Genomic DNA, 23,736 nt, shown 5'->3' with positions numbered 1-23,736 from the left:
CATCCATGTGCACACACCCCCATGTGTAAACACCCCCCCTGTGCACACACAACCCCCTTGTGTGCACACCTGCATCCATGTGCGCACACACACGTACACCCCCCCATGTGCACACACACACGTACACCCGCCCATGTGCGCACCCCCCTGTGCACACGCACATGCACAACCCCCCCCCATATGCACACACACACACCCCCCATGGCACACACCTGATGCGCGCACACACCCCCCCCCGCCGTGTGCACCCCCCCTCCACGTGCACACACCCCACGTGCACACGTGCACGCACCCCCCCCCCCATGTGCACACACCCCACGTGCACACGAACACTCGTGTGCACACCCTCCCATGTGCACTCCCCCCCCTCCCCCCCCCCCGAGCCCTGGCTGCCCCCCACCCCTGCACCGCTGGCCGCTGGCTCTGGGGTGGGGTCCCAACCTCCCCCTGGCGTCCCGCTATGGGGACCTGGGACCCCCCCCCCCCCCCCCCCCCCCAGTGCTGGGCAGGGACTGGGGACACCCCGACATGGGACAGGCAGGAGGAGGCAGGGACAGGCAGGAGCAGGCAGGGCCCCACGGTGGGGGTGTGACATTTCCCACCTGCAGCTTCGCAACCCCGAGGTCCCCTGCGGGCAGGAGCGGGCAGGAGCGGGCAGGAGAGTGGGACCGTGGGGCCAGCGGGGCCGCGGGGGGCTGGCAGTGAGCTGCGGGGCAGTGCTGCGCGGTGGGGCGCGGTGTGGGGCGGTGCAGTGCGGCGCTGTGCAGGTGCAGTGTGGTGCACTGATGCTGCGCGCTGGGACGCGGTGCAGTGCTGTGCAGTGCCGTGCGGTGCGGTGCGGTGCGGTGCGGCCCTGCGCAGTGCAGTGCGGTGCAGTGGGGGGCTGTGGCGTGGCGTGGTTTGGTGCAGTGCGGCGCTGCGCAGTGCCGTGCGGTGCAGTGTGGTGCCGCACCGTTCAGTGGGGCGCAGTGCGGTGCAGCGCTGTCATCTGTGGTGCTGCGGGGCGCCGGGCAGTGAGGCGCGGCGCTGTGCAGTGCATGGCTGCGCTGTGCAGCGTGGTTTGCTGCGGTGCTGCGCAGTGTGGTGCGGTGCTGTGCGGTGTGATACGCTGCGGTGCAGTGCAGTGCAGTGTGATACGGTGCGGTGCAGCGCGGTGCAGTGCAATGTGGTGCGGTGCGGTGCGATGCGGTACTGTGCAGTGCAGTGCAGTGCAGTGTGACACGGTGCGGTGCAGCGCGGTGCGGTGCAGTGCGGTGCGCTGTGGTGCTGTGCAGTGCGGTGTGGTGCTGTGCAATGTGGTACTGTGCAGTGCGGTGCGGTGCGGTGCAGTGTGATGTGGTGCCATGCAGTGCTGTGCAGTGCAGTGTGCTGCGGTGCGGTGCGGTGCGGTGCAGTGCAGCGCAGTGCGATGTGGTACTGTGCAGTGCAGCGCAGTGCGTTGTGGTGCTGTGCAGCGTGGTGCAGTGCACTGCGGTACTGTGCACTGCGGTGTAGTGCAGCGCAATGCGGTACTGTGCACTGCGGTACTGTGCAGTGCTGTGCAGTGCGGTGCGGTGCGGTGCAGTGCAATGTGGTAGCGTGCAGTGCAGTGGTGTGCAGTGTGACGTGGTGCTGTGCAATGCGGTACTGCGCGGTGCGGTGCAGTGCGGTGCGATGCGGTGCTGTGTGGTGCGATGCGGTGCTGTGCAGCGCAGTGCTGTGCAGCGGGACGTGGTGCTGTGCACTGTTGTGCAGCGCAGCGCGGTGCAGTGCGGTGCGCCGTGGTGCTGTGCGGTGCGGTGCAGTGCGGAGCCAGTTGCTGGAACTGGACCTGAGTCGCACAGCTCGGCACAGGGCCAGGGCGCAGCAGCCCCGGGACACTGCACCTGCGCGTGGGCAGGCTCCAGTGCTGCCTGCCCCACTGCCCGCCCCACTGCCCGCCCCACTGCCTGCCCAGTGCCAGGCAGAGCCCCGGGTCAAACGAGGACCCCGGGGACCCCCTGCTGCCCCCATGGGTGCCCAGCACCTCACTGCCAGGCTGCTTTGATGGGGTGACCCCAATCCGTGGGGCAAACCCCATGGGTGCTGTTTGGTGAGGGGGATGCTGAGGCTGCCCGGTCGGGGGGCACCCAGCGGCCAGCCCCCCCCCCCAAACCCCCCACCCACCCAAACGCACCCAAACTCCTGTGGGGAGTCCAGCACTAGAGGCACTGGGGGCACTGGGGGCACTGGTTTTGCCCCCAGCGTGGCCACTGTACAGGCAGCAGGTGCCATCTAGTGCCGGTGGCCACCCAAAGCTGCCCGCTGTAGGCAGGGACCCCCCCACCCGCCCGGGGACCCAGGGCTGGGGCTGGGGACACCACAGGGGACCGGACTGGCACGGGGCAGTGGGACAGGGACGGGGACGGGGACAGGGACGGGTCCCAAAACCCACGCTGGCTCCGGGGGGGGGGGCTGACCTGAAGGTGGGGGACGCGCTGGACCCTTACTTGGGGGACACTCAAGTGGGGTGCCCAAGGGACACTCGCACCCAGCCCAGAGGACACCTGCACCGCATGGGGACACCTGCACCCCACACAAAGGACACCTACACCTATCCCAGGGGACACCTGCACCCCATGGGGACACCTGCACCCCACACAAGGGGCACCTGCACCTATCCCAGGGGACACCTGCACCCCATGGGGACACCTACGCCCCATGGGGACACCTGCACCCATCCCAGGGGACACCTGCACCCCATGGGGACAATGCTGCGTGGGGCACGGGCACCCACCCCAACACCCTCCTGAGGCCACCCAGGCAGCGGGGACAGGGTGGTGACAGCTGGAGGGACAGATGGGGACAGAGGGACAGACAGAACGCGCTGGCTGAGACACACAGAGGGACAGGCCCGAGGCCGGGGTGAGGGGCAAGACAGGTGGCACGTAGCCGTGGCACCCCACGTGTCCCCCCCAGCATGGCAAAGGGACGTCACCAAGGGCACGGGAGCCATCGGTGGGGCTGGGGGCCCCCAAATGCTGCTGGTGTCCCCTGGGTGGGGGTGTAGGTGTCCCCTGAGCTCTGGAGACTTGCTGGGATTTAATCCCGGGATTCCTCCCCGTGGCCGGGAGCAGCGCGGGATGGGGTGGGATGGTGGCAGCTTGCGGGGGGGGAGGCACTTGGCAGTTTTTGCAGTTTTTCCCCCCATTTTTCGGCAGCTCGCCCAGGGTCGGCGTTTGCCAGCGGCCAGGTCCCCGAGGATTTTCCCTCCGGCATCAAAGGCCGCTGGCTGGGATGAAGCCCTCAGCTCCGGCCGGGATGAAAGCGTTGCATTGATCCCGGGTAATAAATTGCTCGTTAGCGGCGGGGGCTCGTTAGGCCGGGAGCTGGAGTGAAGCCCCAGCCCTGATGCCAAGGGGATGGGCAGAGCCAAGCTGCTCGGATCCTGCACCCCTGGGTGACTTGGAGCATCACGGCGTGACCCACGGCTATGGCGGGGGGGTGGGGGGGGGGGTCCTGGTCTGGCTGGATCCTGCCCCCACCCCCCAGGCTGAGGGATCCCAGTACCGGTGGGATCCTGGGTGGTGGGAGGGCTGGGAATCGTGTCCTAGTGGGGTCCATTGCATCCCGGGATGGGTACGGAGGGATCCCAACTGGGGCCGGATCCTGACCCAGTATCAGTCATGGCGGGGGGGGTCCCAGCCAGTCCTGCCCCCCAGTCCCAGCACAGCTGGGGGGAGGTCTTGTCCGGGGCCAGATCCTGCTCTAATCCCAGTCCAGATGTGGAGGGGACGGTTTTATTATGGGCCAGATCCTGCCCCCAGCCCAGCCCAGGTGTGGAGGGATCCCGGCACGGGCCTTATCCTGCATCCCAGCCCAGGATCCCGCTGCTGTCCCAGTCTAGGATGGATCCTGCCCTGGCCCAGCTCCAGCTGGATGGGGCGGGGGGTTTCCCAATGCAGCCCCTTCCTGGGCACATGGGGGGCCCCCCCTGACACATGGGACTTGGGGCTGGGCCCGGGGGCGGGGGGGGGGTTGGAGCATTCCTAGGGGCTGGAGCATCCCGGGATGGGGCAAAGCATCCCTGGGGGGCTGGAGAATTCCAGAGGTTGGAGTATCCGACCAGGGATTGGTGCATCTGGGGAGGTCCGGAGCACCCCAGGGGATCAGAGCATTCTGGGATATCCTCCCCCTCCTTCAGCATCACTGGGTGACTGGGGCATCCCAGGGGTCTGGAGCATCCCAGGGGACTGGAGTCTGGAACATTCCGGGAGAGAACAAGGCACTGGGGAGAACCGGAGCATCCTGGGGGGCTGGAGCATCCCAGGGGACTGAAGCAGAGTTGGGGTCGGAGCATCTCGGGAGGGGGGGACTGGAGCATCCTGGGGGGCTGGAGCATCCCAGGGGACTGAAGCAGAGTTGGGGTCGGAGCATCTCGGGGGGGGACTGGAGCATCCCGGGGGGCTGGAGCATTCCAGGGCACTGGAGCATCCCAGGGGACTGAAGCTTAGTGGGGGATCAGAGCATTTGGGGGGGTTGGGGGGGTCTGGAGCATCCTGGGGGGCTGGAACATCCTAGGGGGGTCAGAGCCTCCTGGCCTGACCCGGAGTCCCCCCCCGGAGGGCAGTTCTGGGGTGTGTAGGTCTCAGCTGGAGCCACCCAGTCCCCAGCGGAGCCATGAAGGGGGTTGGGGGGGCAGGAACACCCCCCCCTTCCCCGCACCCCCAAACCATGCTGTCCCCATGCCGGCCGTGCCAGCTGCGCCCACCTCGCACAGCTCACGCACGGGCAGGGTCCTCCCCAAACACAAGTTGTCCCTCCCTGGTGCCACTGCGCATCCTTGGGGACCCCCCTCCTGCTTTGGAGCATCCTCCAGGAGACCCGACACGAGGCACCCACTGACCCTCCGCGGGGAGATCGACGTATGAAATTTATTTAGGAAAACCAAACCCACCAGAAAAAAAAATAATAAAGAAGGAGAAGAAGGAGGAGTAGAAGAAGAAGACGGAGGAGGAGGACGAGGAGGAGGAGAACAAGAAGAAGAAGAAGGAGGAGAAGGAGGAGGAGAAGAAGAGGGAGAAGGAGAAGAAAAAGAAGGAGAAGAGAAAGGAGAAGAAGAAGAAGGAGGAGAAGGAGGAGAAGAAGAAGAGGAAGAAGGAGAAGAAAAAAGGAGAAGAAGGAGGAGGAGAAGAAGAAGGAGGAGGAGAAGAAGGAGGAGGAGAAGATGAAGAAAGAAGAAGAGGAAGAAGAAAAAGGAGAAGAAGGAGGAGGGGGAGGAGAAGCAGGAGAAGGAGGAGGGAAAAAGGTGAAGAAGAAAGGAGAAGAAGGAGAAGAAGAAGGAGGAGGAGGAGAAGAAGGAGGAGGAGAAGGAGAAGAAGAAGGAGGAGGAGAAGGAGAAGAAGAAGAGGAAGAAGAAGGAGAAGAAAAGGGAGAAGAAGGAGAAGCAGAAGAGGAGGAGGAGGAGGAAGAAGAAGAAGAAGAAAAAGAAGAAGAAGAAGAAAAAGAAGAAGAAGAAGAAGAGGAAGAAGAAGAAGAAGAAGAAGGAGAAGAGTTGTCTCCTCCTTGGGCTCTGACGGAGCCCAGAACAACCAGCGCGGCGAGAGGGGGAGACAGAGAAGCCGGAGGAGGTTTTGCACGGCCGCGCACGCCCGGGCACCCGCGTGGGCGAGCGGGGCTGGGTGCCGGCCGCGCTCCCCAGTATCCATGGGGGTATGTACAGGGGCGGGAGCCGGGAAAGCATCAACCACCTACTCACACCAGCGGCGGGGGCTGGAAAAGTGGGATACAGCTGGGAAACGGGCATCCCTGCGTGGTACCCTGTACGCGGCACCCCAGTGCAGGACCCAACCCGCATTCATCGGCACCAGCGAGACCCCCACATGGCCAGGCCCCCCCCCCAGCTTGGCACCAGGCTACAGGTACCAGTTGGGAGTGGTGGAGCCCATTGGCACGTTGGTGGCACGGCCAGCATCACGCCGGGGATGGAGCCCATTGGCACGGTGGTGGCACGGCCAGCATCACGCCGGGGATGGAGTGATGCAGTTTCTCCCCTGATGGAGTGATGCAGATCCTCCTCTCGCAGCTTGGGGGTTTGCTGCCTTCTGGGACCGTCCCTGCCCCACCTCGTGGCATGGGGAGGGGGGAGAAGGGTTTGAAGGCCGGGGGGGGGGGGTGTCTCATAGGCGAAGCCATGGGCCAGCAGCCAGACACGGTCACCGGGCGCATCCTACCGGGGTTTGGGCAAAGCGTCTCGCTAAAGGCATCTCCGAGTAGGTAAGGCAAAAGGAATTCAGTTCACTTCGTCCTGGGGAGCAGCTTGGCTTTGGGGTGTCCCCGTTGCTCCCGCAGACACACGTGCTCCGCGTACCCCGAGAAGTGTCGCTTCCAGACGAGACGACGAGAGGAGCGGCTGCCCTGTAGCCCAGATCCGGGAGGGAGCCATCGCGCCATGCTGTGGGGACCCGATGCGGCATCGCCGGGGCTCGGCGCAGGGATGGTGCCGTGGGATGCTGTGGTGGAGCGGGGATGGGGTGGCAAATGGCCCCATGGCTGCACCTGGGCTGCCCTTGACCCTGGTGGGACCAACTCTGGTGGGACCAACCCCAATGGGACTGACCCCGGTGGGACCGATGCTGGTAGGCCTGACACTGGTGGGGCTGACCTTGGTGGGACCAACCCCAACAGAACCAACCCTGGTGGGACCAACCCCAATGGGACCGACCCTGGTGGGACCGACCCTGGTGGGACCAACCCTGGTGGGATCGAACCCCAGCGGGACCAACCTTGGCAGCACCAGGATTTCACCGTGCCACTTCCATCACCTTCCCCTGCCGTGATGGTGAACCCACCAGCTCCCATGAGCCGGGTGATGCAGCCAGGGGGGGCTCAGCACCCACCCTCATCCCCGAACCACTCCCTTCGGCTCAACCCCGGCAAGGCGAGCTGCTCACCAGGGCTCACCCTGCCCTGGTCCCCCTGCTTATGGGTGTTTCGGGTGGCTTTGGTTGGGGTGACAAAGACCTGGGTCATGCACAGCTGGAAGGACCATGCTCATTGAGCAGAGCCCCCGGGGCTGAGGGCGTCCACACATGTTGGGTTGTGAGACTGGAGGGACCATGGGGAGTCCGGCATAGTCCGTGCATGGTGGTCTGTATGACCAGAGGGACCATGGGAGGATGGCAGGGTCCATGAACCATGGTCGGTAGGACAAGAGGGACCACAGGCGGCCATCACCATCCATGCATGGTGGTCAGTAGGATCAGAAGGACCACAGGAGGATGTCAGGGTCTATGCACGGTGGTTGGTAAAACAGGATAGACCACAGGTGGCCATCACCAGCCATGCATGGTGGTCTGTAGGACCAGAGGGACCATAGGAGGATGGCAGGGTCCATGCGTGGCAGTCAGCAGGGCAGGAAGGATGGTGGGAAACCAGCAGGGTCCATGCATGGACAGAGGGACTGCAGAGAGGCCAGTGGGATCCATGCATGGTGCTCAGTAGGACCGGAGGGACTGCAGGAGGCCATCACTGTCCATGCATGGTGGTCTGTAGGACCAGAGGAACCACAGGAGGCCATCACAGGAGGTCCATGGGAGGATGGTGAGATCCATGCATGGCAGTCAGCAGGACAAGAGGGACCACAGGAGGATGGCAGGATCCATGCATGGCAGTTGATGGGACCAGAAGGACCACAAGAGATCATCAGGGTTCATGCATGGTGCACTGGAGGACCAGAGGGACCACAGGAGACCATCAAGGTCTATGCATGGTGGCCTGCAGGATCAGAGGGGCCATGGGACACTGGTAGGGTCAATGCATGGCAGTCAACAGGATTGGAGGGACCACAGGAGACCATCAGGGTCCATGCATGGTGGTCTGTAGGACCAGAGGGACCACAGGAGACCATCAGGGTCCACGCAGGTTGGTCAGTATGGCAGACATCGTGAAGCCACTGCGAGCTGGGGATGCTCATGGACAAGTTGGTCACCAGTGCAGCCGCTGGCAGAGAGGAGGCTCCTGGGTGGACACCACAGTACCAAGCCAGAGAAACACCCATGTGCTGGGGACAAGGTGGGGACACGGTGGGGACCGGACTCGCTGCAGTGTCCCTGTGGGAGCGCAGCCCCCCCCGGTACGTGCAAGCCAGGAGCAGGACACCCCCCCGGCCCTGGCACGCTTGTAGCCCTTGCAGGGGACGTGGCCTCGTGGGACAGGGCTGGGACGAGGGACACGAGTCCTTCATGTCTGGGGGTCCCGGAGGGGGATATTTAACCAAGGGATGCTGGGCGGGAGCTGGTTCTCCAGCGTGGGTGGGGTCCGGTCTGGTGGGATCCAGCAGAGCATCCCCGTGGCCATCCCGCTCCGGGTGCCTCTTCCCTTCTCCAGCCGGGGCCTCCTTCCGTGGGCCTGATCCTGACCCCTCTGTCCTCAGCCTCCTCTCCCACAGCCCCATGTCCCCCTCTGAGGTCCCCACGCACCCCCTGCAGCCCACCCCCACCAGCACTCCCGCTGCCCCTCGCCGTCCTGCCCCACGCCATCCCGCTCTGTGCTGCTGACCCCACCAGACCCAGTTCAGGGGGACGACCCCTCTGGGGGTGCTTCCACCAAGGACACCATCCCCGTTGTCACCCCGTGGGGACAGGACCTGCAGCCTTAAGGCAATTTAAAGCACATCCATCCCCCCAGCCCCGTGGTGGCCCTCCCCACTCCCTGGTGACCCTGGCCACCAAGGCAAGAGTCCCAGCAAAGAGGGGTCTGGGGGCCACCGGGTGGAGGGGACACCCGAATCCCTGCCCTGGAAGGAGGGGACAGTCACCCACCGGTGGGGGAAGGACCGACAGCGGGTGCTGGCAGGGCGCAGACCTCACCGCGGTGGTCCAGAGTCACTGATGTCCCCCCAAACCTCCTCCCGAGGGGCTGGGGGGGACAAGGGTTGGGGATGCTCCTGGTCCCCCCCCCCGCCTCCCCACCCCATGGCCCCCATCACTCAGCCCCCGCCTCGGGCTGCCCCCCCTCGGGCTCCAGGCAGCCGTTGAGCTGGGGGTCGGGGGCCTGCGGGTCGTATTCTTCATCCAGAAAGTCCAGGGAGTTGTTACTGGGCAAACCCCGGATGGTGAATTTGTGGGAGACCTTGGTCCACTGCTCCCGGTTACTGGCCACCCTCTCGTAGAGCTCCGCCGCTTTGGGGAAGAGGTCCTGCAGCAACCTGGCGGGGGCGGGGGGGGGAGACCCCATCAGCACCCCCTTAGTTGGGTGCAATCCTGCTCCCCACCTCCCCGCTGCTTGGAAACCCACCACCACCACCACCACCACCACCATCTACAAGACCCCCCAGCCCTGCACCCCCCCATCCCACCCTGGCATGGTAAAGTGTGGGGGGGTGGGGGGGTGATGGGAGAGCCCCCCCCCACCGATGCCAGCCCTGGGGGCTCACTTGTAGATGGGCATGGCGATGTGCTCCATGAAGCTGATCTGCAGCTCGGGGATGTAGGCTTTCTCCCGGTCCATCATCTCCAGCGGGCGGTTGCCCATGGCCTTCTCCTGTGGCAGTGGCAAGTGGGGGGGGTCAATGCTGGTGGCCATTCCCATCCCACCCCATCTCCATCCCCATCCCATCCCCATCCCATCCCATCCCCATCCCATCTCCACCCTATCCCTTCCTCTTCCCCATCCCCATCCCCTTGCCCATCCCCATCTCCATCCCATCCCCATCCTATCCCCATCTCCATCCCCATCTCCATCCCATCCCCATCTCCATCCCATCCCCATCCTACCCTTCCTCTTCCCCATCCCATCCCCACCCCACCCCATTCCCATCCCCATCTCCATCCCATCCCATCCTCATCCCATCCCATCTCCATCCACATCCCCATCCCCATCTCTATCCCATCCTGATCTTCATCCCTTCCTCATCCCCATCCCATCCCCATCCTGCTCCATCCCCATCCCATCCCCATCCCATCCCCATCCCACCCCATTCTCATCCCATCTCCATCCCATCCAATCTCCATCCACATCCCCATCCCCATCTCCATCCCATCCCAGTCTTCATCCCTTCCTCATCCCCATCCCATCCCATCCCATATCTATCCCATCCCCATCCCACTCCCATCTCTATCCCATCCCCATCCCATCCCCATCCCTTCCTCATCCCCATCCCATCCCACCTCCATCTCATCCCCATTCCCAGGCCAAACCTCCCTGCCTATGTCCCCCTCCCCACCAACCTCATCCAAGCCCTCCCAAGAGCGTTGGCCAAGCCCAACCTTGCACCAAGCCCTGGGGCTACCTACCAGGTCACCCTGGGAGAAGAACTCCTTGTAGATCAGCTCCTGCAAGGGACAGGCTGTCAGTGAGGTGGGGGTGCATGCCTGGGGTGATCCCCCCCATGCCCCACCTGCCCTCCAGGCCCCTCTCAACGGCTGCAGGAGAATGGCTCTGCATGGGGAGCTGCTGGGTGGTCTGGGGGGTCCCTGCATGGAGGGACCGCCTCCATGGGGCACAATGCCACTGCAGGATGCTGGTCCCCGGCACCTGAGGACACAGGGGTGTCCCAGGGGGGGCGGTGGGTGGTGGGGTGGCATTCGGGGGGGTTAGCCCCACGGCGTGGCACTCACCGCGATCTTCCTGGTGGTCTTCCAGCCCTTGGTCTGGTCGGAGAGGTCGCAGGACGTCATGAGCAGGCAGAGCAAAAGGCTGCGGTGCTGCTTGTTCTTGGGGTCGTAGCCCACTGCCGGGCAGGGAGGGGGGCAGGGGTTGGGGTGGGGGGGCACGGGAAGGAGCCCCACAACCCCCATCACCCCCCAACACGAGGACTTTGAGGACATCCAGGACCTGCCATGCCACCTCCCAGCTTTGGCAGGATGAGTTCCCACCAGCCCACCACCCCCACCCCCAAGGGCAGGAGCTTCACCTTCTGCCATCTTCTGGAGGTCCTTGAAGATGCGCAAGTGGTGGGCCAGGTCGGTGGCCAAGATGATGTCCCTCATGAGGTCCAGCATGCGCTGGTAGTCCTGCAGGGGCGGGGGGGGTGTCATCAGCTCCGTGCCCCTGCCAAGCCCTGCATCCCAAGGGCCGGAACCAGGGATGGGGAGTTGGGGGTCCAAGAGGGGATGAAGGGGCTCAGCCCCGGCATGGAGGGGGTGGCATGGGAGAGGTACCAAGGCTGGGGGCTCACCTTGCGGGAGAAGTGGTCAAAGATGTTGCAGCCCTGGCTGTTGAGGATGGCGATGGCTTGAGCGAAGTGGTGCCTCTGCGGGAGATGCCGGGGACCGTGGATGCAGGCAGGGTGCAGGCAGGGGGCAGGCAGGGGGCAGGCAGGGGTGCTGCCCCCCAGCCCGAGGACCGGCGAGATGGACAGGGGGAGGTTTTGGAAGGGTGGGGATCTTACCTCCATGACGGAACCCTCCGAGCTGTACAGCGCGGCCAGGACTGATTTCTGCAAGGCAGAGCGGCCGGAGTCACGGAGTTATGGTGGTGAAGACCCTCCCCCCGGCGCCATCCCAGTGCCCGTCCCCCCCACCCATACACGTCCCAGCGCTGGGCTTGGCTCACCGAGGCCACCTGGAAAGAGTTATTAGTGCCTCTGTGGTCCAGGTCGTGGCACATGCAGGAGATGAAGAGGGCAAAGATCTCGATGTCCCTGGCGGGGGGAACGGAGGGAAACTGAGGCAGGCAGGAGGGCAGGGAGCACCCCGGTGGGGCCGGGGGGATGGGGACAGGGACAGGGATGGTGCCTGGCCTTACTCCAGGTAGTTGACCAGCTCCAGGTTCTTGTAGAGCAAGTAGCAGAAGTGGGAGACGGAGAAGGCATGCATCCAGTTGTGGTAGGGGGGGTCGCGGTAGCCCTTCTTCACCATCAGGCAGAACCTGGCGGGGGTGACGGGGACATGAGTAGGGGGGTTTTGCCCCTCCGGGGACCCCCACTTACCCAGGGGTTCCATAGGTGACCATGGGGACAGGGATGGGGACCCACCTGGTGAGCGTCTGGCGGTCCATCTTGTAGTTGTTGATGAAGTTCATGTCCTGCAGCATGCTCAGGATGGCCTGCGGAGGGGACAGGGTGGGTGGCAGGGGGGTGACAATGCCCAGCAGGGTCCTCCCTGTGCCACCCCTGCCTGGGTGATGCTCGGGGTGCAGCCACATCCCCCCATCCTAGCCCCCCACCATCCTGGGGTTGGGGTAGACAACCTGACCGAGGGCAGGTAGGGGACAGTCGCAGTTGGGGACCGTCCCCATCATCCTCACCATGGAGGTGTCGTCCTCGGGCAGCGAGCGCGGGGTGTAGGTGAAGCTGGCGAAGTTGGGGTCGATGGTTGACACGGGCTGGATGCCCTCGCTCAGCAGCTTGGTGTACTCGTCGTCCGACACCTGCGGGAGCCATTGCCAGTGGCCCACGCTGTGACCAGGTTCCCAGTGTGTCCCCAAGCTGTCCCCTGGGCCACATCAGCTCCATGGAGAGCAGAGAGCCCCGGGGTGTCACCGCCACCCCACCGCTCCACCACCACGGGGTGGGGTGTGGGGGCACCATGCTGGCAGTGGGGGTGCCAGCTCATGTCCCTGTCCCTGTCCCTGTCACCGTCTCCGTGCCACCTCACCTTCATGTGGTACATCATCATCTCGTTGGCCAGGTGGCTGCGGTACTGCGCCTCGTTCACCTTCTTGTAGAGCAGCGACTGCGGGGCAGGATGGGGGTATGGGAGTGCCGGGGGTAGGCAGACCCCTCCCAAACCCTGAAACATCCCTGCTCCCCGTGTGTGCCCTCCCCATCCCATCCCATCCCATCCCCATTCCATGCCATCCCACCTCATCCCGATCCCATCCCATCTCCATCTCCATCTCCATCTCCATCTCCATCTCCATCTCCATCTCTATCCCATCCCACCCCATCCCCGTCCCCATCTCAACCCCAATCCCATCCCACTCCATCCCCATCCCATCCCCATCCCCATCCTATCCCATCTCCATCCCATCCCCTTCTCCATCCCCATCTCATCCCATCTCCATCCCGTCCCCATCTCCATCCCCATCCCATCCCTTCCTCATTCCCATCCCCATCCCACCCCCATCCCAATCCCCACCCTCATCCTCATCCTATCCCATCCCCATCCCATTGTATCCTATCCCATCCCCATCCCATCCCTACCCCATTGCATCCCATCCCATCCCTATTCCCCATCCCATTGCCACCACCGCTTGTCCCCAAGGAACGGGGACCGCACACACGTCCCTCCGTCCCTCTGTGCTGTGGCCAGCTGTGGGGCAGAGCGGTGGAGTCCCCCTCGCCCCCCCACCCCGGGTTGGGCCCCCCGGGTGCATACGTGGGCGATGCTGATGCCGCAGTAGATGGAGAAGGCGGTGGCCAAGTCCTCGTCGAACTTGCTGAACCAGGGGCCGTTGATCTTGTTGACCAGCTCCGCCACCCCGATGACCTCTGGGAGCAGAGTTGGGGGGATAGGGGACAGGATCAGGCCCCTGTGCTGGGGACAGGATCGTGCCTATGTGCTGGGGACAGTGCTGTGTCTGTCCATGGTGGGACAGGAGCATGCCCAGGGACAGTGCTGTGCCTGTGTGTTGGGGACAGGATTGTGCCCATGTGCTGGGGACAGCAGTGTGCCTGTGTGCTGGGGACAGGATGGTGCCCAGATGCTGGGGACAGGATTGTGCCCATGTTCTACGGCGATACCACCCTGAGAACGCCCCATCTCATCTGATCTTGGAAGCTGTGATTCTGGGGACAGGGTCGTGCCCACACAACAGGGACAGCATCGTGCCCATGGGATGGGGACAGGATTGTGCCCATGTACTGGGGACATCGCTGTGTCTGTCTGCAGTGGGACAGGATCACACCCAGGGACAGTGCTGTGCCCCTGTGCTGGGGACAGGATGGTGCCCAGATGCTGGGGACAGTATCATGCCCATGTTCTGGGGACAGGATGGTGCCCATGTGCTGGGGACAGTGCTGTGTCTGTCTGTGGGGGGACAGGATCGGGCCCAGGTGCCCAGGGACAATGCTGTGCCTGTGTGCTGGGGATAGGATGGTGCCCAGATGCTGGGGACAGGATTGTGCCCGTGTGCTGGGAACCGGATCGTGCCCATGTGCTGGGGACAGGGTTGTGCCCACATAACAGGGACAGTATTGTGCCCATGTGCTGGGGACAGGATGGTGCCCACGTGCTGGGGACAGTGCTGTGTCTGTCTGTGGGGGGACAGGATCGGGCCCAAGTGCCCAGGGACAATGCTGTGCTTGTGTGCTGGGGACAGGATGGTGCCCAGATGCTGGGGACAGTATCATGCCCATGTTCTGGGGACAGGATCGTGCCCACGTGCTGGGGACAGTGCTGTGTCTGTCTGTGGGGGGACAGGATCGGGCCCAGGTGCCCAGGGACAGCGCTGTGCCCCTGTGCTGGGGATAGGATCGTGCCCACATGCTGGGGACAGGATCGTGCCCACATGCTGGGGACAGTGCTGGGTCTGTCTGTGGGGGGACAGGATCGTGCCCAAGTGCCCAGGGACAATGCTGTGCCTGTGTGCTGGGGACAGGATGGTGCCCAGATGCTGGGGACAGGATTGTGCCCGTGTGCTGGGGACAGGGTCGTGCCCACATAACAGGGACAGGATCGTGCCCATGGGACGGGGACAGGATTGTGCCCATGTACTGGGGACATCGCTGTGTCTGCCTGCAGTGGGACAGGATCACACCCAGGGACAGCGCTGTGCCCCTGTGCTGGGGACAGGATGGTGCCCAGATGCTGGGGACAGGATCGTGCCCATGTGCTGGGGACAGTGCTGGGTCTGTCTGTGGGGGGACAGGATCGTGCCCAAGTGCCCAGGGACAGCGCTGTGCCCCTGTGCTGGGGACAGGATGGTGCCCACGTGTTGGGGTCAGGATGGTGCCCGAGTACCAGGAACAGGCTTCCCGTCGGAAGGACACCAAGTTTTGGGACCCGGTGCCACCTCCACGCGCTGGGGGACGGCGTGGCCCGTTGGGTGACAACCCCGCGTCCCCTCACCCTGGCTCTCGTTCTTGATGGGGAAGCAGAGGATGTTGCGGGTGCGGAAGCCGGTGCTGTCGTCCACCCCGCGGTAGAAGAGCGGGTGGGAGTAGGCGTCCTTGATGTTCAGGATCTTGCCCGTGGTGGCCACATGCCCGGCGATGCCTTGGTCCGCGGGGATGCGGATCTCGTAGCTCTGGGGGCAAGAAAGGATGGCGGGGGGGGGGGGGGGGAGGTGTCACCCCCATGTGTGTCATCCCCCCCCCCCCCCACTTAGGATTCTCCCCCAAAACTCCTTCCTCTCGCCCCCCCTGCCCGCGCTCACCTCGTCGTCCACCACGCCGCCGTCGAAGACCTTGGCCACCAGCTCGTGGCTGAGGCGGTCCAGCAGGAAGACGGAGCAGCTGCAAGAGATGCCACCACCCCGCTCGCACCCACGGGGGTCCCACCACCCCCTCAGCACCCCCCCACCCCCGGTGCACACTTATGTGTCGTCGTGTCCCCCACCCACCCGCCCACGCCGGGGTCACCCACTCACATCTCGGCGTTGCTGAGGTTTCGGGCCTCGGTGATGATCTCCTGCAGCAGGACCGAGACGTCGTCTGGGGAGGGGGGGGAGAGGGTGAGGGACCCCCCCCCGCGACCGCCCGCCTGGGCTGCCCCACTCGTGCGATGAAAGCAGGGGGGGCTCAGCCGGCACCGCAGGGCAAGGCGGGGGCGGGGGGGTGGGCACAACGGGCTGGGGAGCGCAGGGGGGGCGGGCTGCACGGAGCGTGGGCACGCGTGTGCAGGCGTGTGCGTACGCACGTGTGCATCCACATGTGTGCATGCGTGTGCAGGCATATGTATGCACATGTGCATGTGTGTGCAGGCGTGCATGTGTGTGTATGCACATGTACATGCGTGTGCGGGCATGTGTGTATTCACATGTGCATATATGTGCAGGCGTGCAGGCGTGTGTGTATGCACATGTGTGTGCAGGTGTGCGTCGTGTGTGCATGCATGTGCAGGCATGCAGGATTGTATGCACATGTGCAGGCATGTGTATGTACTTGTGCATGCATGTGCAGGCATGCAGGCATGTGTGTATGCACACGTGCATGCGTGTGCAGGCGTGCATGTGTGTATGCACATGTGCATGCGTGTCCAGGCGTGCAGGCATGTGTGTATGCACATGTGCATGTGTGTGCAGGCGTGCATGTGCATAAATGCACGTGCATGTGTGTGCAGGTGTGCGTGTGCATACAATTGTGTGCATGCATGTGCAGGTGTGCAGGCATGTGTATGCACATGTGCACGTGTGTGCAGGCGTGCATGTGTGTGTATGCACATGTGCATGCGTGTTCAGACGTGCATGTGTGTGCATGTGTGTACAGGCATGCATGCGTGTGTATATACACATGTGCATGTGTGCGTGTGCATACACGTGTGTGCATGCATGTGCAGGCATGCAGACATGTGTATGCATATGTACATGCATGTGCAGGCGTGCAGGCGTGTGTATGCACTTGTGCATGCATGTGCAGGCATGCAGGCATGTGTGTATGCACATGTGCATGTGTGTGCAGGCGTGCACGTGTGTGCATGTGTGTGCAGGCGTGCGTGTGCATACACGTGTGTGCATGCATCTGCAGGCATGCAGGCACGTGTATGCACATGTGCATTCATGTGCAGGCGTGCAGGCGTGTGTATGCACTTGTGCATGCATGTGCAGGCATGTGTGTATGCACGTGTGCATGCATGCACAGGCCTGCATGTGCATACACGTGTGTGCATGCATGTGCAGGCGTGCACATGTGTGCATGTGTGTGCAAGTATGCATGCATGTGTGTATACACTTGTGCATGTATGTGCAGGCATGCGTGTGCATACACGTGTGTGCATGCGTGTGCAGACATGCAGGCGTGTGTATGTATGCACACATACATGTATGTGCAGCCATGCACGTGTGCATATACACATGTGCATATGTGTGCAGGTGTGTGTGTGCATGCACGTGTGTGCCTGTGTGTGCATGCACATGTGCATGCGTGTGCAGCCGTGCATGTGTGTGCAGGTGTGTGTGTATACACATGTACATGTGTTTGCAGGTGTGCATGTGCATACACGTGTGTGCGTGCGTGTGCAAGTGTGCAGGCGTGTGTGTGTATGCACACGTGCATGCATGTGCAGGCATGCAGGTGTGCGTATGCACATGTGCACATGTGTGCAGGCGTGTGTGCATACAAATGTGTGCACGTGCGCCTGCACATGTGTGCATGTGTGTGTGCTCGCGCGTGTGTGGGTGCATGTGTGTGCCTGTGCATGTGCGTGTTCATGCGCACGTGTGTGTGTGTGTATGCATGTGTGTGCGTGTGCCTGCATGTGTGCATCTGCGCATGTGCATGCGTTTCGGGGGGGGGGGGGGTGTCTGCATGTGCGTGTGCATGCATGTGCGTGTGTGCATATGTGCATGCGTGCACATGGAGCAGTGACGCCGCTTGTGTAAGCAGGGCCACAGCACACGCGGCGCAGCAGGGTGCTTGTGTGTGGTGCACGGCAGCTGCGGGGCGGGGGTGTGTGCAGCAGTGCGTGTGCTCCTGCAGCAGCGTGCGTGTGTGCTCGGCTGTGCAGGGGTGCACGTGTGTGTGTGTGTCTGCAGGGGTGCATGCGCGTGCGCAGCAACGCAGGCCTGCCCGCAGCACTGAGTGTGCATGTAGCAGAATGTGTGCAGCACTGCGTGTGTGTGCGCAGCTGCGTGTGCGTGCAGCTGTGTGTGTGCGTGCACGCAGCAGCGCGTACCCGTGTGCAGCAATGTGTGTGCAGCACTGCATGCCTGCAGCAGTGCATACATGCATGCAGCCGTGCATGTGTGCATGCAGCCGTGCATGTATGCAGCAGTGCGCACATGCCTGCAGCAGCGTGTGTGCACGCAGCAGTGCATGCATGCAGCAGTGCATGCACATGTGCAGCAGTGTGTGTGCCTGCAGCAGTGCATGCATGCAGCCATGAGTGCATGCATGCAGGAACGGGTACATGTGTGCAGCGGTGTGTGCATCCATGCAGCAGTATGTGCATGCCTGCAGCAGTGCGTGCCTGCCGCAGTGTGTACATGTGCGCAGCAGTGTGTGCACGCCTGCAGCAGTACGTAGGTGCAGCAATGAGTGCATGCGTGCAGCAGTGCACGCATGCAGCAGTGCATGCACACGTGCAGCAGTGTGTGTGCCTGCAGCAGCGCAGGCATGCAGCCGTGAGTACATGCAGGCAGGAATGGGTACATGCATGTAGCAGTGTGTCCGTGCCTGCAGCAGCGCGTGTGCATGCAGCAGTACGTGCATGCAGCAGTGCGTGCGTGCATGCAGGAATGGGTGCGTGCGTGCAGCAGTGGATGTGTGCCTGCAGCGGTACCTGCATGCAGCAGGGAGTACATGCGTGCAGCAGCGTGTACACAGCAAAAGCATGTGCGCCCACAGCGTTACGCGCACGGCAGCACAGGGGACAAGGTCCCCACGGGCTGGGGACCCCCCTGCCACCGTTTCCCGGGGCTGCGCATGGCGGGGTCCGTCCCCCACCCAGGCCATGGGCGCTGCCTGCAGCGGCCACCTACCCAAGTGCGTGAAGAGGTTCTTCGCCACCTGCAGCAGGGCCTGGGGGGGACAGAGGGGGATGCCGTCAGTAACGGGGGGGGGGGACCACGCGCACGTGCGTGCCCCGGCGTGACGCGGGCGCTCACCTGGCACTCGCACTTCAGCTTCTGCTCCTTCTGGAAGGCCAAGGTGCTGGTGAGCACCGTGGAGGTGTAGCAGAAGCAGTGCTGGATCTTGTGCTCGTCCGCCTCCGTGTAGCTGGGGCGGGGGGGGACACGACGACATGACCCCACGGCAGGGGGGGACATGACACCTCTCAGTCCCCCGTCCCCGCTGGTCCCCACGCCACGCCTGCCCCCCGCTTTCACCGCGATGGAGATGCTCCATCACCCCCAAAGGCAGCCCCAACGTGGGGCAGAGGGGAAGGGGGTGGGGGACAGATCCTGTGTGTCTGTCCCCCGCCCCGAAGCAAAGCCACTCCTCACCTGTCCCCGCTCAGCTTGTTGAAGGCGCAGGCCAGTGCCACCACCTGGGAGGTGGCCCGGCTGATGACGGGGACGCAGAGCATGGAGGTGACCTCGCAGCCCAACATGCTGCTCAGCTGCTTGTGCTCCTCCTGCGGGGGCGGGGGGGCGAGATGGGGCAGGATTTTACCTCCAACAACATCCCCCCCCCCACCGGGAGGCCCCGTGGGACACCGAGGAGGGGGGACAGCATGTCCCCGGGTGCAGGGAGGAGGGGACGGTCCCCATCCAAGGCTGGTACCCACCTCGCTGATGTCCTTCAAGGTGATGGACTTCTTGTCCTCCACCACCTGTCCCAGGCGCCCGAAGGTGAGCTGCGGGTGGAGGGGACAGGTGAGCCCGTGGGCACCTGCTGCCCACCCCCCCATCCAGTGTGTCCCCCCTCCCCAGGCACGCCCCCACCCCGCGCTCACCGAAAAGCTGATCTCCTCCTCGAGGACGCGGTCCCCCACCACCTGGAAGAGATGGAAGGGGGGGGTGAGCTGCCATGGGATGGCGGCCGAGCCCCCTGGGGGGCGTGCAACGGGACCCACTGGCCCCAACGTGGCGGGGGGGTCGGGGTGGGGGGGGTCAGCCCAGTGGCACCCACCTGGCAGAAGAGCTGGTGGTTGTCCTCGGAGACGAGCAGGAGGCAGCAGCAGAGCGACTGGGTCTCCTGCTTCAGCTGGGGGGGTGAGGATGGGCGTCAGCACCTCAGCCTGCCCCGACCCCCGCCAGGGACCCCTCCTCCGCGTCCCCCTGCCCAGGGCACCCCCACATGTGCACCAGGTGGCCCCCTAAACTTCTTCCCTGGGGCTGATCGGGTTCACTCTGGAGACTACTGATGGCGAGGGCAAGGGCAAGGCTGTTCCCTCTGGACACTACTGATGGCGAGAGCAAAGCTGTTCACTCTGGACACTACTGATGGCAAGGGCAAGGCTGTTCACTCTGGAGACTACTGAGGGTTGTGTACAGGACGCTAGGGAACAGGAGGGGGACCCATAGGTTCCCTCTCAGCGTTTGTGTGGCTACGGTGGCACTGTTAACTCTGGCGACTACTGATGGTTAGGACAAGGGTGTTCACCCTGGTCACCACTGATGGCTGCGCAGCTGATGCTTGAGGCTTTTCTTTACTTTGGGGGATTGTCTTCTTTTTTTGGGAAATAAAACGGGGTTCCCTGGTGTGTCCTGGAGCTGGGGGTGAGGGGGGGTGACGGGGCGGGGTGGCGACTACTCACATAGTTGACGACCTTGAGCTGGAGCGAGGCCGCATCCAGGTCGTACAGCTCACCTGCGCGAGGGGCGAGAGCGGCGTGAGGGGCTCAGCCCCCCGGCTTCACCCTGCCCGTGTGCCCCCCCCGGTGTGTGTGTCCCCCCCTGCCAGCCTCACCGCAGAGCTGCAGGATCTTGCAGTCCAGGTCGCTGTAGCCGCTGTCAGGCGCCTTCTCGGGCTTGGCCAGGGAGTTCTGGGAGGAGCTGGTGGAGAGGCTGACCTGGGGCCAGGGCTGCAGCTTCTGCAGGGCTTGCAGGCGCCGGTACGCCACCAGGGTCTGCGAGGGACAAGGGATAGGAGGGATGGGGGACGGGGGTGGCAGGTCCCCCAGGTGGCAGGTCCCACGGCTGACCCAGGGTCACTCACGTGTCTCTCCAGTGCACGCAGGTTCTGCTCGTCCGAGTCACTCAGCTGGCCGCAGTGTACCTGGGGGGGGGGCTGTGGCATGAGGACCCCAGTGTCCAGGCCCTGTCCCCGTCCCCCAGAGCCTGGCACATGTCCCCACACTCACCAGGATGACGCACACCACGGCCCCGCTGTCCTTGTCCACCAGCGGGATGATGAGCACTGCAAGCCAGAGAGGGTTGATCCCGAGTGGGCACCGGGGAAACGCCGGGCTGTGACACTGAGCCCTTGGGGTCCATGTCCCCACCATGTCCCCATGTGTCACCCACCCACCCACCTGGCCATCCATCCATCCTCCTATCCATAGAATCACAGAAGGATTTGGGTGGGAAGGGACCTTTAAAGTCACCTAGTCCAACTTCTGCCCTGGGCAGGGACATCTTCAACTAGATCAGGTTGCTCAGAGCCCCGTCCAACCCAGCCTGGAGTGTTTCCAGGGATGGGGCATCTCCCACCTCTCTGGGCAACCTGGACATCCATCCACTCACCCATCCACCCATCCATCCATCCATCCATCCATCCATCCATCCATCCATCTCCATGCCTACTTGTCTCCCAGGGACCCCTCAGTCCCAATACCCCCCCGTCCCTCACCTCTCCATCCTGCTTCCATCCAGCTGTATGTGCACCCATCCACCCACCTGCATGCCATCTTGTCCCATCCACCCACCCACCAGTCCGCCCACCCACCCACATACTGACTCTCCTGCCCATCTACCCACCCACCCATCCACCAAGACTCACATCTATCCATACATATATCCACCCACCACCAACTCTCCAATCCATCCATTCACTCACCCACCCACCTACCAACTCTCACACCCATCAACCAACTCACCCATCAGCCGATCACCCACCCACCAAGCCATCCATCTACCCGCCCAAACATCCACCCACCCACCAACCCATCCACCTACTCGCCCATCCATCCACCCAGCCACCCACCCGTCCGTCCGTCCACCCATCCATCCATCCATCCATCCACTGACCCATCCATCCACCAACCCACCCACCAACCCATCCATCTATGCACCCATCCATCTACCCACCCGTCCATCTACCCACTCATCCACCCACCAACCCATCCATCCACTCATCCAGCCACCCACCTCCCAACCCATCTATCCATCCATCCATCCATCCATCCATCCATCCATCCATCCATCCATCCACCTACACACTCACCCACCCAGCCAGCCACCCAGCCACCCACCTCCCAACCCATCCATCCATCCATCCATCCATCCATCCATCCATCCATCCATCCATCCATCCAACTATCCATCCATCCATCCACCCGCCCACCCACCCACCCATCCATCCACCCATCCATCCATCCATCCATCCACTCACCCACCCACCAACCCATCCACCAACCCATCCATCTGCCCACCCAGCCAGCCACCCAGCCACCCACCTCCCAACCCATCCATCCATCCATCCATCCATCCATCCATCCATCCATCCATCCATCCATCCACACACCCACCCACCTACACACTCACCCACACATCCACCCACCCACCAACCCATCCATCCATCCATCCACTTACCCATCCGTCCGTCCGTCCATCCATCCGTCCATCCATCCATCCATCCATCCACCCACCCATCCACCCATCCATCCATCCACTTACCCATCCGTCTGTCCATCCATCCATCCATCCACCCACCCATCCATCTACCCACCCATCCATACACACACCCACCAACCCACTCACCCACCCACCCATTCACCCACTTACCCACCATCCACCCCCCCATCTACCCACTCCTTCACCCACCCACCCACTCACCCACCCACCCATCCACGCCTATGCCCACCAAATCTCCCACGCACCCACCCACGCACCCACCCACCCATATTGCCTCCCCCCACCCCATTATTCCTCCCCCAGCCCCACCTTGCGTGCCGGGGGCCAGGGGTGCTGCCAGGGGCCCCAGCTGCCGACCAGGGAGCTCAGCGGGGGGCAGCCCCCCGCATTCCAGCCGCTTCTGCCTCCGCACCGCATCCCTGCGGGGACAGGGATGGGGACAGGGACACCCTGAGCCACCACCCCGGGGGGGTACACCAACAGCCCCCCGGGCAGGGGAATCCCCCCGGGGAAGGGGACCTGCATGCTCGGGGAGGGACAGGCCACCAGGACTGCGCAGCACATGTGGGAAAGGATGAGGATGAGGATGGAGATGGAGATGATGGAGATGATGGAGATGGAGATGGATACAGGAAAGGGAAAGGGGATGAGGATGGGGACAGGGATGGGAATGGAATGAGGATGGGATGGGGGACAGGGATGGGAATGGAGATGAGGATGAGGATGGAGGTGGGGATGGGGAAGAGAAAAAGGATGGGGATGGGATGAGGATGAGGATGGAGATGGCGATGGGGAAGGGACAGGGGAGGGGATGGGGATGGGGATGAGGATGGACATGAGGAAGGGAAAAGGGATGGGGATAGGGACAGAATGAGGATGGAGACAGGATGAGGAGGAGGAGGAGCAGGCTGAGGATGGAGATGAGGATGGGGAAGGAGAAGAGGATGAGGATGGGGACAGGGATGGGGACGAGGATGGAAGAGGATGAGGATGGGGATGAGAGTGGAGCCACCAGCCATGTCCCCTGGGAAACCTCACGCCCGCCGCGCACACGCGTGTGCGTGCATCCACGCCAGGCCACAGGCGTGTGCACACACGGCGGGGCGGGGGGGGGGGGGGGCAGGCTCACCTGAGCTTCCCCTCGGACGGCAGCTCGTGGGGGGGGTCGTCGCAGATCAGCCGGGTGTCCCCGTCCAGCAGGTAGATGTAGACGTGCTCCTGGAGGGGGACGGGCAGCGCTGAGGGATGGCGACACGCCGGGACCCCCCAGACCCCCCCCCGACTCCCCTGGATTCCCCCCCGCCCCCCCCACCGGCTCTGCAGGGAGCGGGGAGGTGCTGCGTGCCTCAGTTTCCCCAGGTGCGGGGGGGCTTTGCTGGGCAAGAGACGCGGCACCCCACGCACGAAGACATGCGCACAGGCACATGGGTATGTACG

General features: G+C 63.6%; 1 protein-coding gene across 2 annotated transcripts in view; it reads right to left on the bottom strand.

Annotated features, from left to right (window-relative positions):
• Positions 1 to 7,246: 7,246 nt before the first annotated feature.
• PDE2A (phosphodiesterase 2A) overlaps positions 7,247 to 23,736 on the bottom strand; it is a 70,716-nt gene continuing 54,226 nt past the window's right edge. For both annotated transcript variants that reach the window (XM_074572219.1, XM_074572220.1), the window contains 28 exons: positions 23,429 to 23,517; positions 22,609 to 22,718; positions 20,808 to 20,863; positions 20,663 to 20,722; positions 20,414 to 20,573; positions 20,262 to 20,314; positions 19,634 to 19,708; positions 19,458 to 19,499; positions 19,290 to 19,358; positions 19,006 to 19,136; positions 18,667 to 18,778; positions 18,541 to 18,580; positions 15,493 to 15,556; positions 15,280 to 15,358; positions 14,973 to 15,150; positions 13,281 to 13,393; positions 12,558 to 12,635; positions 12,208 to 12,330; positions 11,936 to 12,006; positions 11,707 to 11,829; positions 11,515 to 11,602; positions 11,351 to 11,398; positions 11,138 to 11,212; positions 10,874 to 10,973; positions 10,578 to 10,690; positions 10,254 to 10,292; positions 9,395 to 9,501; positions 7,247 to 9,166 (listed from right to left, as the gene is read on the bottom strand). In XM_074572219.1, the coding sequence (XP_074428320.1) occupies positions 8,944 to 9,166; positions 9,395 to 9,501; positions 10,254 to 10,292; positions 10,578 to 10,690; positions 10,874 to 10,973; positions 11,138 to 11,212; positions 11,351 to 11,398; positions 11,515 to 11,602; positions 11,707 to 11,829; positions 11,936 to 12,006; positions 12,208 to 12,330; positions 12,558 to 12,635; positions 13,281 to 13,393; positions 14,973 to 15,150; positions 15,280 to 15,358; positions 15,493 to 15,556; positions 18,541 to 18,580; positions 18,667 to 18,778; positions 19,006 to 19,136; positions 19,290 to 19,358; positions 19,458 to 19,499; positions 19,634 to 19,708; positions 20,262 to 20,314; positions 20,414 to 20,573; positions 20,663 to 20,722; positions 20,808 to 20,863; positions 22,609 to 22,718; positions 23,429 to 23,517 (2,619 nt within the window). In that variant the 3' untranslated portion in view covers positions 7,247 to 8,943. The remainder of the gene's footprint in view (positions 9,167 to 9,394; positions 9,502 to 10,253; positions 10,293 to 10,577; positions 10,691 to 10,873; positions 10,974 to 11,137; positions 11,213 to 11,350; positions 11,399 to 11,514; positions 11,603 to 11,706; positions 11,830 to 11,935; positions 12,007 to 12,207; positions 12,331 to 12,557; positions 12,636 to 13,280; positions 13,394 to 14,972; positions 15,151 to 15,279; positions 15,359 to 15,492; positions 15,557 to 18,540; positions 18,581 to 18,666; positions 18,779 to 19,005; positions 19,137 to 19,289; positions 19,359 to 19,457; positions 19,500 to 19,633; positions 19,709 to 20,261; positions 20,315 to 20,413; positions 20,574 to 20,662; positions 20,723 to 20,807; positions 20,864 to 22,608; positions 22,719 to 23,428; positions 23,518 to 23,736) is intronic.

The sequence above is a fragment of the Larus michahellis genome, chromosome 1, assembly GCF_964199755.1.
Source record: "Larus michahellis chromosome 1, bLarMic1.1, whole genome shotgun sequence".
NCBI lineage: Eukaryota > Metazoa > Chordata > Aves > Charadriiformes > Laridae > Larus > Larus michahellis.
Note: the sequence above shows the minus strand (reverse complement) of the source record. Positions and strands in the feature narration are given on the sequence as shown.